The 14,484-nt window shown below is 36.3% G+C and overlaps 1 protein-coding gene across 1 annotated transcript; it reads left to right on the top strand.

Annotated features, from left to right (window-relative positions):
* The first annotated feature begins 86 nt into the window (after nucleotides 1-86).
* On the top strand, nucleotides 87-11,204 carry LOC141331799 (cytoglobin-1-like). The gene is made up of 3 exons (XM_073836835.1): nucleotides 87-319; nucleotides 7,900-8,128; nucleotides 10,412-11,204. The coding sequence occupies exons 1-3, from the start codon at nucleotides 186-188 to the stop codon at nucleotides 10,577-10,579; spliced, it is 531 nt and encodes a 176-aa protein (XP_073692936.1). The 5' UTR covers nucleotides 87-185; the 3' UTR covers nucleotides 10,580-11,204.
* Nucleotides 11,205-14,484: the final 3,280 nt, after the last annotated feature.

Here is a 14,484-nt window from a genome sequence, read left to right as displayed (position 1 = left end):
TAAGAGGAGAACATGAGTGTGTGTGAGCGAGTGAGTGAGTGAAAGAGAGAGAGGGAGATAAAGAGCAGCGGGTGGGAGGATCATCTTCATTCAGCAGTAACTCTTCATCAGACTCTTGAGGAGACAGAAAAAAGACCCCGGCAGGAGCGCACACTCAGCTCAAGTGTTTCGCAACGAACGTCCGGATGGAGCGAGACGGAGAAGTGGATCTCACAAAGAGTCCTGAGACTCTCACCGAGGACGACGTGTGTGTGATCCAGGACACGTGGAGACCTGTCTTCGAGAACCGAGAGAATGCCGGAGTCGCTGTGCTCATCAGGTACGCCTGTCCGTCTTACAGTACTTACACACGTCAATCATTTACAAAAACTGCCCTCTTATCACTATGATTGCTTGCACAAGCTCCATAGTCTTCAACTAAGTTTTTTGAGGCGTGTGTACCATAGTAATACCATGCCATTTTGGACATTTATAACTGGTATTATCCTAATTTTTGAAAATGCACAATGATAGTATTGCATTTTGACTTTTTTAAACAGGTGTCATGGTAGTACTTACTTGGAGGTACCATGGTTTTTTGAACATGTATCATGATAATACTATTGTTTTTGAAGATTTGTAATAGTTATGCCATAGCTTTAATCATTTTTAATGCACTGTTTTTGACATTTGCAATTTGTAATATGGTGGTTTTTGGAAATTGGAAATAACTTTGGTAGTACTGCATTTTGCCTTTTTTTGAAAGGTACCATACTAATACTGTAGTTGTTTGAGGATTTAACATGGTTATGCAATAGTTTTTAATATAAACAACAATGGTACAATGATTTTGTGCCATGGTAATACAGTGTGTTTTTTTACATTTACCATTGATATTATCATGGTGTTTTGGCAATAATTAGTCATTTTTGGAAATGTGCCATGGTAGTATCATTTTCTTAACTTGTACCATGGTAATACTATGGTTGTTTGAATATTTACCATAGTTATGCCCGTTTTTGACATGCACCTTTTAGTATGTACCATGGTAATTCCACAGGATTTTTGACATTTTTAATTGGAAATTCTTTATTTATTGGAAATGTACTCTGATAGTACTATTTTTTTTTAAACTTGTACCATGGTAATACCATGCTTTTGAACATTTACAATGATAATATCATAGTGTTTTGAGAATTTTTGGAAATGTACCATGGAAGTATCATTTTGTTTAACTTGTACCAAGATAATACTAAGGGTTGCCATTGTTTGCAATATGCACAATAGTAGTACAGTGGTAATAGTAATAGTAATAGTAGTACCATGGTAATTCAGTGTTTCTGGACATTTATCATAATGTATTTGACATTAATAATTGATAACACTAAATTTTTGAAAATGCACCATTGTAGGACCATGTTTTGTCTTTTTTTATACTTGTACTATGGTAAATACTATGGCTATAACATGGTTTTTGACATGTACCATGGAAATACAATGATTTTTAACATATACCATAGTAACAGGGTTTAGGGACAAGCATCAAGGTATATTCATGTTTATATATATATATATATATATATATATATATATATATATATATATATATACACACACACACACGCACACACACACACACGCACACACACACACACACACACACACACACACACACACACACACACACACACACACACACACACACACACACACACACACACACACACACACACACACACACACACACACATGTTGAGTTTACATGTTTTATGGGGACATTCCATAGGCGTAATGGTTTTTATACTGTACAAACTGTACTATCTATCGCCCTACACCTACCCTACACTTAAACCTAGCCCTCACAGGAGATTGTGCACACTTTTACTTACTCAAAAAAACTCATTGTGCATGATTTATAAGCCTGTTTCCTCATGGGGACCTGAGAAATGTCCCCACAAGGTCAAAATTTACTGGTATTACTATCCTTGTGGGGACATTTGGTCCCCATAACGTGATGAATACCAGGTACACACACACACACACACACACACACACACACACACACACACACACACACACACACACACACACACACACACACACATATATATATACAGTCTTTACTTTATCAACTTGTTTTCCTTGGTGACATCCACAAGTGTTGTTCAAGGCTGGTCATCTGAAGGTTTCCAGTTCAATCCCTCTTAAAGACGTGTTGTGAACTGTCATCACAGTGTATGTGATAAAAACATACACAACGTCACGTGAATCCATGAGGACTGGCACTCTATGGTGACATCACATGAAAGATGCGAAAACAAATCCCACTGGTGCTGCTTCTGGTGCCATAGATATCCAATTGTATGGAAAGAGAAGAAGTTAAATTGGGTGCAGGAGGATTGTGGGTAGAGTTGAGGTGTGACTGCTGGGATTTGGTGAACATACTGACCTTGAACACTTGTTGGGATCTCCAGCTGCTCTTTATGGTTTCTGAGATGACAGCTTTAGTGCAGAATCTTCTCACGCTGCTTTCACCACTTGTCAACTTCTGTGGGGGGAATCTGATATCAATAATACTTTAGTAACATATTAACATTTTTATTAACATTTCTCAGTGTGTTCTTCAGTGAATGAACACAACTTTGTGAGAAAAACGAGAGACGGAGAACTCACAAAGTGAGTAAATTAAAGAGAATTCAGGCCATGTATCTGAAACTGAAGCTCTTGAGTCATGATAGTTTGTGATTCGATTTGAAATGAGTTCATCAGTTCACAGAGACTTCACAATTTACTTTTGTCAACTGTATCTCTCTTGTAGATCTAATGGCTCAATCATAAAAGATTATAAAGAGCTTATAATGCAGCTGGAAGAAATAAATCAAAAACATTAAACTGAATCAATATTATAAAACCTGAATTTTATTACAGCAGTTGAGGAGTAAGTAGAGGATGTCCTGCTGTTCTTCTGCTGTTCAGGAATCTGTTGAATTTGAGTGAATCATTGACGCAGTTTGAAGTTTTTTCACATGAAAGCCTCATGTGAGCTCATATTTCTTCATTCCTGACCCGTGCCTGGGCGCTAGCAGTAATTTCTCTCTAAAGATAACAGCTCACATCTCCTCTGAAGATCACACCTGACGGGCTGCAATAAAGATTCATAATTAAACTCTTTCAGCTCGTGAAATTAGATTTATTTATCAGAGGGGACGTGCTTTTAAGTGGACGTTCACAGGAGGAGACTTAAAATCTCCCTGTGATGCTTTAATTTAGCAGGTCAGTGGATAAAATCAGATGTTATCATCCAGTTTTCTGGACGTTTTGTTCAAACCACCCTTCAAGACACCCTTTCATGTCTGTGACTAGTTGCTGACACACTGTCTCAGACATGCAAAAGAGCAGCAAAAAACAACAGTTTACAGTAGTGAGAGACAAAGAAGAGAAAGTGAAGGGCGAGACAACTAGAATCAAAAGCCAAAAAAGAAACAACCAAACTATCAAAATGTCTAGATATCTTATCCAGTTTTTGAACAATTTTCTCATTCTGTCCAAATCAGTACGCAAGCCACTGTGAACTGTCCTCCATGTTGTCAAAGATCAGCTCTCATGTTGCTGCTGTGTGCAGAATCATAACAACAATCAGGAACCAAGGAGCCAAGCACAAAGAAATGGGTATGGTTCAACTCAACATACACTCTTAAAAATAAAGGTGCTTCAAAAGGTTCTACAAGCGATGCCATAGAAGATCCATTTTTGGTTCCACAAAGAACCATTCAGTCAAAGGTTCTTTAAAGAACCATTTCTTGCTTACCCTTTCATAATCTGAAGAACCTTCTTTCACCACAAAGAACCTTTTGTGAAACAGAAAGGTTCTTCTGATGTCAAAGGTTCTTTATGAAACCATTTAGACAAAAAGGTTTTTCTAAGGCATCGTGAAACACCTTTATTTTTAAGAGTGTACTGCACCGAATCTAAAGAGAGTATTTGTGATTTTTTATTTTTTTTTGCAAACCATTAAGAGGCTATTTTTCATATCCTCTGACCACTAGGTGGCACTACTCCGAAACTGTGCAGGTAGCCTCAGGCCATGCTTGTTATAACACACACCAAATTTGGTCTCAATACACTAAACTGTTGCGGAGATATAGCCTCACATCCATTTTTGTGTGCTATTCGTCTAATTCGTTCACGTGTTATTCAAGAATGGTTTGACTAATCAACTCGAACTTTTGCCAGGATGGTATGAAGATGATTTGAGCCAATTTTGGTGAAAGTCAGACAAACCATCAAGGATGAGATCGAAAATAGTAGGATTTTTAAACTATTAAAAGTAGCAAAAAAAACAAAACCTTACGATTTTTACATTTTGGTGGTTATTCGACTCGGCATGAGCCAAGGAATCAGAGGTCAAATTTTCCTTCTAGACGTAAAAGTTCAGAAGTTATTAGCAGAAAATGAATGAAACTTTGGACAAGTGGTGGTGCTAGAAAGTTTTAGTCAGAGACTCCAAGCTTGCTATGATTCATGTTAAGACTGTTCTCTATCAGTGTGCCAATTACACAATTTCCCCACAAGCGGTTCTATGGGCTGCCATAGTCTCAAGAGCGGAAGAAGATGAAAAAAGTTGAAAAGACTTGAGATGAAGTACTAAATTTACTAAAACTTATATAAATAATAGTAGAAATCAAAATTACATAAAATAACACTGGTTACAAACTCATTTGTTGATTTTTTTCTATGGAACTCAAACTCAAAAAAAATTGACAAATCAAACTATATGAAGCCATACGAGTTAATTTACACTCAATGACAGGCAAGTAAAAAATAATTACTCTTTAATAAGTTAAGCAACAAGCGACTGTCTCATCACATGCATATGGACTCATAAGTGTCTACTTAACTACTTATCTATGCGCTCTGTTTATTATCCCCATGATTGTTTTCGCGTTTCCAGGGAATTTTTACGGCCTTTGTTCGTCCTCCAACCGATAACACATGAATCTGGAGTCAAGAGGTTAAGAGCACATGTACTTAAACGTGATTAATGACACACATTAAAATGACAGAGAAGACACAGTTTGTCTTTATCTCCCATTTGATTTGGACATGTGAGGACACGTCTCTTCTTTGGGCATTTACTACATTCTGTCTCCGTTTAATAGGACGGATCTTCCTGTTGCGGTTTAACTCACGGTTCAGTTCTGTTGGCCGTAAGAGATGAAACAGTTGATGGGACTCGTGGGATCAACATCACAGCCACTCTGGCGCTAATCGCATAAGGCATGACTGTAAAAACACAAAAGATAGTTCAGTCAAATAGATTTACTAATCATTATAAACAGCTTTTTTATTATTATTATTATTTTAAGCAAATTAAATGAATTTGTTTTAGAATCTGCAAAATTATTTTACCAAAATAAGAGGGATCATACAAAATGCATGTAATTTTTTTTATTTAGTACTGACCTGAGTAAGATATCCCACATTAAATACATTTACATATAGTGCACAAGAGAAAATAATATGGATTTATAAAAATTACCCCATTCAAAAGTTTACATACACTTGCACTTTTCAGCATTTTTGTGTATTTGAACCCTTTTCAACAACTGTATGATATTGATATCCATCTTCTCACACTGAGGACAACTGAGGGACACATATGCAACTTACAAAAGGTTCAAATGCTCACTGATGCTTCAAAAGAAAACAAAATGCATTAAGAACTTTTTGAATTTGAAGATCAGGGTAAATTTAACTTATTTTGTCTTCTGGAGAACATGTGAGTAGCTTCTGAAGGGCAGTACTAGATGAATGATATTTAGGCAAAATCATTCTAGGCATCTTAATTCTGTTCAAAAGTTCTCTTAATGCATCTAATGCAACTTCATAAATCTTTTTTTTTTTTTTTTTTTCTTTTAGTGTATTTGGTTTCTTTAAAGGCTTGATCAATCGACAATTAAAATAATTTAATCATTTTAGCACCCTTTCCCAGCAGATCATTTTATTATTTACAATAAAGGTATTTTTTTTTATATAGAGTAAACTAGTCCACTCTTGTTCTGTCTAACAGCCGCTATCTAGGATTAACACGTCTGTTCTCTTTCCATCAAAACTTCATCCAAGTATTCGATCCAGCAACATGATTCAACCCCAAAAACCTGAAAGGCTGATCTGACATAACATATCTAACCACATGACAACCAGTTATACAAGTCATGTCAGAGGTGTGAAATATGCCACAAGCTATAATATAATGTACATTATAAAACAATGAAACACTTTGAAGGAAAGTGAAGGGTTGAACAGACAAGAAGATGACACACCATCATAATAAACGCACATTTACGATCAGTTGTTCCCTGGAGGCAAAAATAAATGATCCGAGACAGTTTCAACCCTACAGCTTTCAATGGACAAAATCTGAACTGTGTTACATCAGAACAAACACATAACAGTAGCATTCAGAGTAACTGAATTATTAATCATTTCAAAAAATTGAGCACATTAGCATGAATGCAAAACTTTAAAACAATCACAACACAAACACATGAGCATGTGTCAGAGTACTACGGCACCCATGTCACACACACTACAGGACCTCAGGGACCTCAACGTCCCTTTAACTGCTACTAGGTCATTTTATCACAACGTTGAGTGAGAAAAGACTTTCCCTGAGTATTATTGGAGTGTTTGTTGTGAGTGGAGGAGAATTTCAGCAATGCTGGTTAAATATTAGATTAGTATTATCTCAGGAACGCTTATCTGTCCAGCTGGGCTGAGATACACGTTCTCACATGCAAACACACACACGACACAGCTCGCTTTCACATGTTTATCTTTAGGATCCTTGTGAAATGCCTACATGCACGGCCCTGCTATAATGCATTTCCCATTAAAACAGGAAGTTTGCATCATGAATGAATGAGGATTCGTACTTTTACTCAGATCATGTGATTACGCGGATCTACTTTTCCAGTGCAAATGCAACAATGCAAAATTTAAATTTTTAATTCAATAAAATACGATCATGTTATGGTCTGTTTGGCTCTCTAAACTAGATGTCGTTCCAAACCTATATGATTTTCTTTCTTCTGTGAAACATAAAAGTGATATATAGGGAATGAATATGAATATGGGAGCCCATGACTCATAATAAAAACAAATAATATTTCACAGAAGAACGGGTTTAAAGAAGTAACTGAAAATTAGCTCGTTTTTCATCAGATTTGGAGAAATGTAGCATTGCATCACTTGCTCACCAATAGATCCTCTGCAGTGAATGGGTGCCGTCAGAATGAGAGTCCAAACAGCTGATAAATACATCACAATAATCCACACCTCTCCAGTCAATCAATCAATCTTGAGAAGCCAAAAGCTCCATGTTTGTCAGAAACAAATCCATCATTAAGACGTTTTTAATGTCAAAAACCATTGCTTCTGGCTAAAATACGAGTCCATAATTCATAATATTGCTTCCTCCAGTGAAAAGTTTGCCTGATTTGAATCAGGAAAGAAATATGTTTACAAACCATTGATTTTGATGTTTGAGGACAATGGATTATAGACTCAAATTTTGGTTGGAAGCAATGGTTCAAAGTTGAAAAAACCGACACGATTGATGTGTTGTTTAAAAACTTTTGGCTTTGGGCTTCACAAGATGGGAATTGATAGACTGGAGAGGTTTGGATTACTTGTTATGATTTTTATCAGCTGTTTGGACTCACTGCAGAGGATCATTGGTGTGCAAGTGATGCAATGCTATTCTTCAAATCTGATGAAAAAACACTCATCTACATCTTGAATGGCCTGGGGGTGAGAACGTTTTCAGCAAATTTCATTTTTGGTTGAAATATTCTTTTAAATATTTTGGTGAATGTGATGAATTTTTGTTTTAATGTAACAAAATGTTTGTTCCTCCAGGTTTTTCTCAAACTTCCCGTTGGCGAAGCAGTACTTCGATAAGTTCCGCGACATGCATCTTGAGGAGATGAAGCAAAGCGTCCCTCTAAAGAAACATGCCGTGCGGGTCATGACCGGCATTAACACGATGGTGGAAAGCCTGCGCGACGAAGAGAAACTCGACGGCGTCTTCAGGCAGATGGGCAAGTCACATGCGCTCAAACATAAGGTGGATCCCGTTTACTTCAAAGTGAGTACGAGAGACAACAGCATGATAGAAAGAAAAAAGAAATCTGGTCGTCTCACCTGCATTTATTTGATCCAAAACTACTCAAGTCTTCAGAAATCATTCTAATCTGCTGATTTGATGCTCAAGAAACATTTCTGATTATTATCAATGTTCAAAACAGTTGTGCTGCTTCATATTTTTGTTTAAGAGTGATATTTTATTTTTAAGGATTCAGAGATGAATAAAAAAATCAAAAGAACAGGGGTTCTACAAACCCTATTGTAAATGTTAGAATGGTCATGGATCAGCGATCTCCACGTAAAAAAAAAAAAAAAGTGAATTTTTGGATTTTTTTCAAAACCCACTTTTGTGAAGTAGTCCTAGGTTTTTTGCCCGATTGGAACCAAACCAGTGCAGAAAGATTCTCTGGAAAATGAGCATCAATATTCATCAAAAAAGTCAACCTTTCGACTCACCGTCACAAAGGGATGCTAAAATATTCAAAAGAGGGATGCCAATAACTCCTGAACGGAGTAAGACATCTTTGCGAAACTCAGAACACCTATGTAAAAGCTCAATCTGAGGTCGCAGGACAAAAATCGCAGAGCTTGGCCACTTGGTGGCGCTATAAAAATGGCTATACCTGCACAACCATTTGTCCTATCAACATGAAAATTGCAGCGCACGTTTAAAAGTGCCACATGTGTCTATAAGGACATTTGTGTATCTCAAAAAAACAATGGCCACCATTGGCCAATGAAGTTTGAGCGCCTATTAGACAAGGTTAACAGAGGCCAATCAAAACAAAACTCGGTGAGCCTGTTAAACTAATGGCCCCAAAGGTCTGTGAGAAATGTGAAAGAAATCAGCCACTAGGTATGATATTGCGTTTTCCAAGGGCATAAATGATTGGACATTGCACAGTTTTTGCACAATATTCATATCATATGATAGAACTCTTCATTTTGGACAACTTTGCCTCTAGAACCATTGCTGTCAATCATATCATTTTTTAAATGATTGAGAAGATGTAAAAAAAAAAAAAGAAGGTTTTTCACCCAATCAGAACCAAACCAGTGCAGAAAGATTCTCTGGAGAGCGAATATCAGTTATCATAAAAAAAGTCCTTTTGACTCACAATCGAAAAAGGATGCAAAAATATTTGAAAGGGGCAGGGACACTGAGGGGCAGGGAATGAGACATCTTTGCCAAACTCAAAACACCTATGTAAGAGCTCAATCTGAGGTTGCAGGACAAAAATCGCAGAGCCTGGTCACTTGGTGGCGCTATAAGAAAGAAAAAAAAACATAAAAATGGCTATACCTATGCAAATCTTGATCCTATCAACGTGAAATTTGCGGTGTACAGTCTTGGTCCAAAGTGCCACACGTGTCTATAAGGACATTTGTGTATCTGAAAAAACAATGGCCGTCATTAGCCAATGAAGTTTGAGCACCTATTAGACAAGGTTAACGGAGGCCTATTGAAACTAAACTTGGTGGGCCTGTTCAGCTAATGGCCCCTAAGGTCTGTGAGAAATTTGAAAGAAATCAGCCACTGGGGGCGATATTATGTTTCCAATGGCATAAACGATTGGACATTGCACGTTTTTTTTTTTTTTTTTCTCGCACATACACATGATGTTTATATCATATGATAGAACTCTTCATTTTGGACAACTTTCCTCTAGAACCACTGCTGTTAATCAAATTGTTTGTTAAATGATTGAGGAAAAAAACTAAAAAAAAAAAACTAATTTTGCGAACTAGTCCAAGGCTTTTCGCTTAAATCTGAAAAAAAAAAAAAAAAACACTACAGTACAATTTTTTGGACTCTCTAGGTCAATTATATATATATAATATATATATATATATATTTATTTATTTTTAAATTTACCCTTTGGGAAGCTATAATGGGTTTGTTTAGAAAAGGGGCCTGTCCGAAATTACCCAAAATCCTATAAAGCCTAAAAAAAACCTCAAAACTTCACAAAATGTGCTGAGCACATGCAGTGATTTAAAACGAGCATGCAAAGTTTTAAGGAGATCAGACCACAGCTGGTGCTGTAAGTCATAAATGTTAAAAAAACAACATTTCTATGGTAAATTACCTGTATTGCTTGCTACATAATGTCTTTTTTCATATGTGCTTAAGTGCCCTGAAGTGCTTGAAAACCCCCAGTAATCGCTGCCTGCAGCTATATTTTGAAATAGAAGTCTTTGTAACATTATGAAAGTCTTTACTGTCACTCCTGATCAATTGAATAAATGCTTGCTGAATAAAACTATGAATGTCTTACTGCAGATTCTGGCTGATGTGATTCTGGAGGTTCTGGTGGAAACTTTCCCTCAGGGCTTCAGTCCAGCATCAGTGCAGAGCACCTGGTCTAAACTCATGGGCGTCCTGTGCTGGCAGATGAACAAAGTCTACGCTGAAGTCGATTGGGAATCCATCAAAACCTCTGCAAAGTAAAGGAGAGAATATATGCATAACAATACGATTTAAACCAAAGATGTATATTTGAATCATTTCTATAAGTGAAAAAAAAAAAACGTGGAAAATAAAGGCATGTTGTTGTAATCAGAGAAAATGAGCTCATGCCAGATGATGTTTTATAAATGTCGATGGACCCTACGTGACATTTTATCTGGACTTTATCGATGTCAGATCCCTAGCAACTGTTATTCAGCTCAGATGATAAACACACATATAAATCAGTGAAGAAATCTCAAGCTCTCTGCAGCCTGTCTCCCATTAAATATTTACACATACTCCAGATAAACCATGGGTCTGTACACAAACACGACCTCCTTCAGATACAAAAATGTGCATTTCTGATGAAACATTTGGGTCTCTGCTGGAGCTTTAGATAAATACCCAGTTCATCTGAAGCGGATGTTTTTGAAAGAGACGAGTGCTTTTGTATTAGTCGTTTTCTTTTGTGTGCTTTGAGCATAAAACTAATCAAAATGAGTAGAAGGGACTGTTCTGTCTTACTTAAGCCACTAAACTGATTTCTTTTTGTACTTATTCAGATGTTTTGTACGTGAAAAAGAATCACTCATTCATAAATAAACATTAAAGAAATAAACTTGAAGAGGCTTGCACTTTCTTCTGTATGTATTTTAGAGAAATATTTTGTTTACCTGCATGCTATATGATCATTAACCAACGTCAGAGAACCTTGAACATGCAAATGCAATACTTAATTATTAAAATATTTATTAAGTTACGATGCTCAAAACTCAATGCAAAGGGAGATATTGTCTTTTACAGAACTGATTAATCAACCCTTTAAAGTAAATATACTGAGTGAAAGAGGTTTGAGAATGTTTGTGAGTAAGAAATAAGAATTTGTGCATTTTAATGAGTTTGGAAGACAAAAGCCTTTCAGTAATACATAATAAAACATGCTTAAATAACCTAGTGATATTCAAATATAATGAGTATTTGATGCAATGTTAAAACACTTCTTAAACCTGAAATGATATTTGTAAATCCATTGGTCAAATGCCGTGTCGCCAGCTGACTAATGACTAGTCTATGTGTGAATGTCCACAAAACTGGACTTTCTGTGCACGTAAGCGGTAGACTATTTTAGAAAGGAAAATTTAAGATGAGGTCCAATTGAAAAAAATACGTCCATTACGTCGGTTATTCCAGCTGAAAGAAAAATACAGTTCAAAACTTCTCAGGTCACGTATGTAACCATGGTTACCTGAGAAGGAGAACGAGACACTGCATCCTCTATTGTCCTCTAGAGGATGCAGTTCGAGTTCCCTCAGAAGGGAACGTCTCAGGTTACATATGTAAACATGGTTCCCTGAGAAGGGGAACTCGAACTGCGTCCTCTAGAGGACACTTGGAAGGGAACTACTGTACTATGATTCACAGGAAAATGTAATTTTACTGTAAAACTTCCCGCTATTGTAATTGATGCTTTACATATTCTACAGTATGGATTTGTTCACTTTACGAACTATACGAACTAAGAAGAAGAAAGACGAAGATGCGAACATTATCGCTTGTTGCTCATAACAGTTGCATAGAAGCAATAGATTTTACTGTAATAAAGCTAGTAGGCTTAGTAGCAACACGAACACAATCATGTAGTCCGCCAATATTGTTGTTGCTGTTACGTGTGACGCAGCCAACACGTGATGTGATGACATCATCGTTTCACAAAATATACGGATTGGCTGTACACACGAAACCGCGAGGGTGTCGTTTTCAGATTTATCCACTTTGGGACCCGGTTTCAAAAAATAGCGGTTTCAGTCTCCTAAAACGCCGGATCCGTGTGGATGAAACGCCAATACGATAAAAAATGTATACGTATACAGCGAAACGCGTCTCCGTGTGGACAGGCCCTTATTTATTAAGAAAAATGATCCAGTGTTACATATCTGTGCGTTGCAAAAGTATGTGAATCTCTTGGATTAGCAGTTAATTTAAAAGTGAAATTAGAGTCCATCTGTTCAAATGTGTTTTCAGTTAGTGCAATGACTATCAAATGTCAGTATAACCTGTTTTATTTATCAAAGTCTGATCATGTTTGTAGAAGTGAATCATATCACGAACAAAGGATATTACTGAGGACCTCGGAAAAAGAGTTGACATTGCTCATCAGGCTAGACAAGGTTACAAAACTATTTCTAAACAGTTTGAACTCCACAAATCTATGGTCAGACAGATTTTGTACAAATGAAGGAAATTCAAGACTACTACCTTCCTAAAAAGTGGTCGACCACAAAAGATCACTCCAAAGCGGACTGTTTCATAGTCTGTGAGGTTGCAAAAGTTCCCAATTGGTAACTTCTAAGTAACTTCTAAGCAACTAAAGATCTTTCTCACATTGGCTAATGTTAATGTTCATGAATCCACTATCAAGAGAACACTGAGCAACCAATGGTTTCAAGAAGAAATCCAAATTCTTGATAAAGATCATATGGACAAGCCAGAGGATGGATGAAACCAAAATTGAACCTACCGGTTTAAATGAGAAGCTATTATTTTCAGAGAAAATTAGATGTTTTTATTTTTGCTGTAGTGTGTAAATAGGAAATATCAGTTTACATTTCCAAACATTCATTTTGCCACTAACTGTAATAATTCAATGAGATGTCTGTGAGATTTCAGCTAGTGAAAATATTAGTGTTCTAATCATTTTGGCCACCATTTTTCTTCTCACTGATATTAAAAAATGACATTAAAAACACTTTGCTAAGTTAGCTTTTTAACTCAAAATAAAATGAATAGATATTGCTGTTATTTTATAATGCTTTGTTCTGGTTTGTTGTGTAATGTTTGACATATACCCTATCCTGGATCTAAAGATCTAAAGAACATTTTTATGTTTATGCAAAAATAAAAATGTTTACAGACTGAAAATTTCAAAATTGAAATCTATTTTATGCTATTTTTATGTATTTTCACATTTTAAAGTCAATAAATGTTATATTTGTGACAAAAACAGTGTTTTCTTTTTAGACTACACACAATTAAAGCAGTAATGCTTGACTGTATAAGCATGTTTCTTCACAGGGACCAAAAAATAAGGTTAAAAATCATTGGTATTACTATCCTTGTAGTGACATTTGGTTTCCATAATGCAAAGAATCTCAACTCTGACCCTTAAGGCCTACTTTTCCTGTGGAGTTGAGCTCCAACCATAATCAAAAACAACTGAACAGGCTTATCAAAGTCTTCAGGACTTTGAAAAGTGGATCTCGAGAGCCGGTGTTGGGAACCCCTGTTCTAGCAGATGCGAACAGTCTGAATAAAGAATGAAACCCTGATCAGATCAAACACACCTGCCTGTATTTGGCAAGTAATCCTTAAGACTTTCATTAGATTGTTCAGGTGTGTTTGATTAGAGTTGGAACCAAAATCTCTAGGACATTTGTCCATCAGTGTTCTTTTAGTATTACATAGAGAATGGGAATCTACATCAATGCGCACTGCATTTTGGGTGTTTGGGCCGTACAATGACAACAAATACAAATCACCAGAGGATAACTTTTTACAGTAAACTATGTTGAAAACAGTTGTGCTGCCAGATATTTTTGTTAAAACATGCCACAAAAACTGATCATAATTTCACATAACATTAACTGTAGTGGTTTTGTGACTGACACCATGTTAAAGTTTTGGAAGCAAACACTGTTATTAAATCTCTATTAAATGAGTCAGTGAATGATGAGTGATGTTTTTATCAGCGCATTGATGTGCAGTCTATGTCCGTGTGGGATAATCTGCAGCAAAGCAGAGATATTCAGCCTCTGACCTGATCAAACTTTGCAAAGGAACTGAGAAAACTTCATTATCAAGAGCTGTGTGATAAAACCAGAGTTAGACAAACTATGAATGGAGTAAGT

The sequence above is a fragment of the Garra rufa genome, chromosome 1 (genome assembly GCF_049309525.1).
Source record: "Garra rufa chromosome 1, GarRuf1.0, whole genome shotgun sequence".
Lineage (NCBI taxonomy): Eukaryota > Metazoa > Chordata > Actinopteri > Cypriniformes > Cyprinidae > Garra > Garra rufa.
This window is presented reverse-complemented; position numbering and strand designations above follow the sequence as displayed.

Excerpts from the sequence above, each read along its gene's own strand:
- LOC141331799 (XM_073836835.1), top strand. The coding sequence starts at position 186 with ATGGAGCGAGACGGAGAAGTGGATCTCACAAAGAGTCCTGAGACTCTC. Across the intron at positions 320-7,899 it reads GGAGTCGCTGTGCTCATCAG|GTTTTTCTCAAACTTCCCGT; the intron begins GTACGCCTGTCC and ends TTGTTCCTCCAG. Across the intron at positions 8,129-10,411 it reads TGGATCCCGTTTACTTCAAA|ATTCTGGCTGATGTGATTCT; the intron begins GTGAGTACGAGA and ends GTCTTACTGCAG.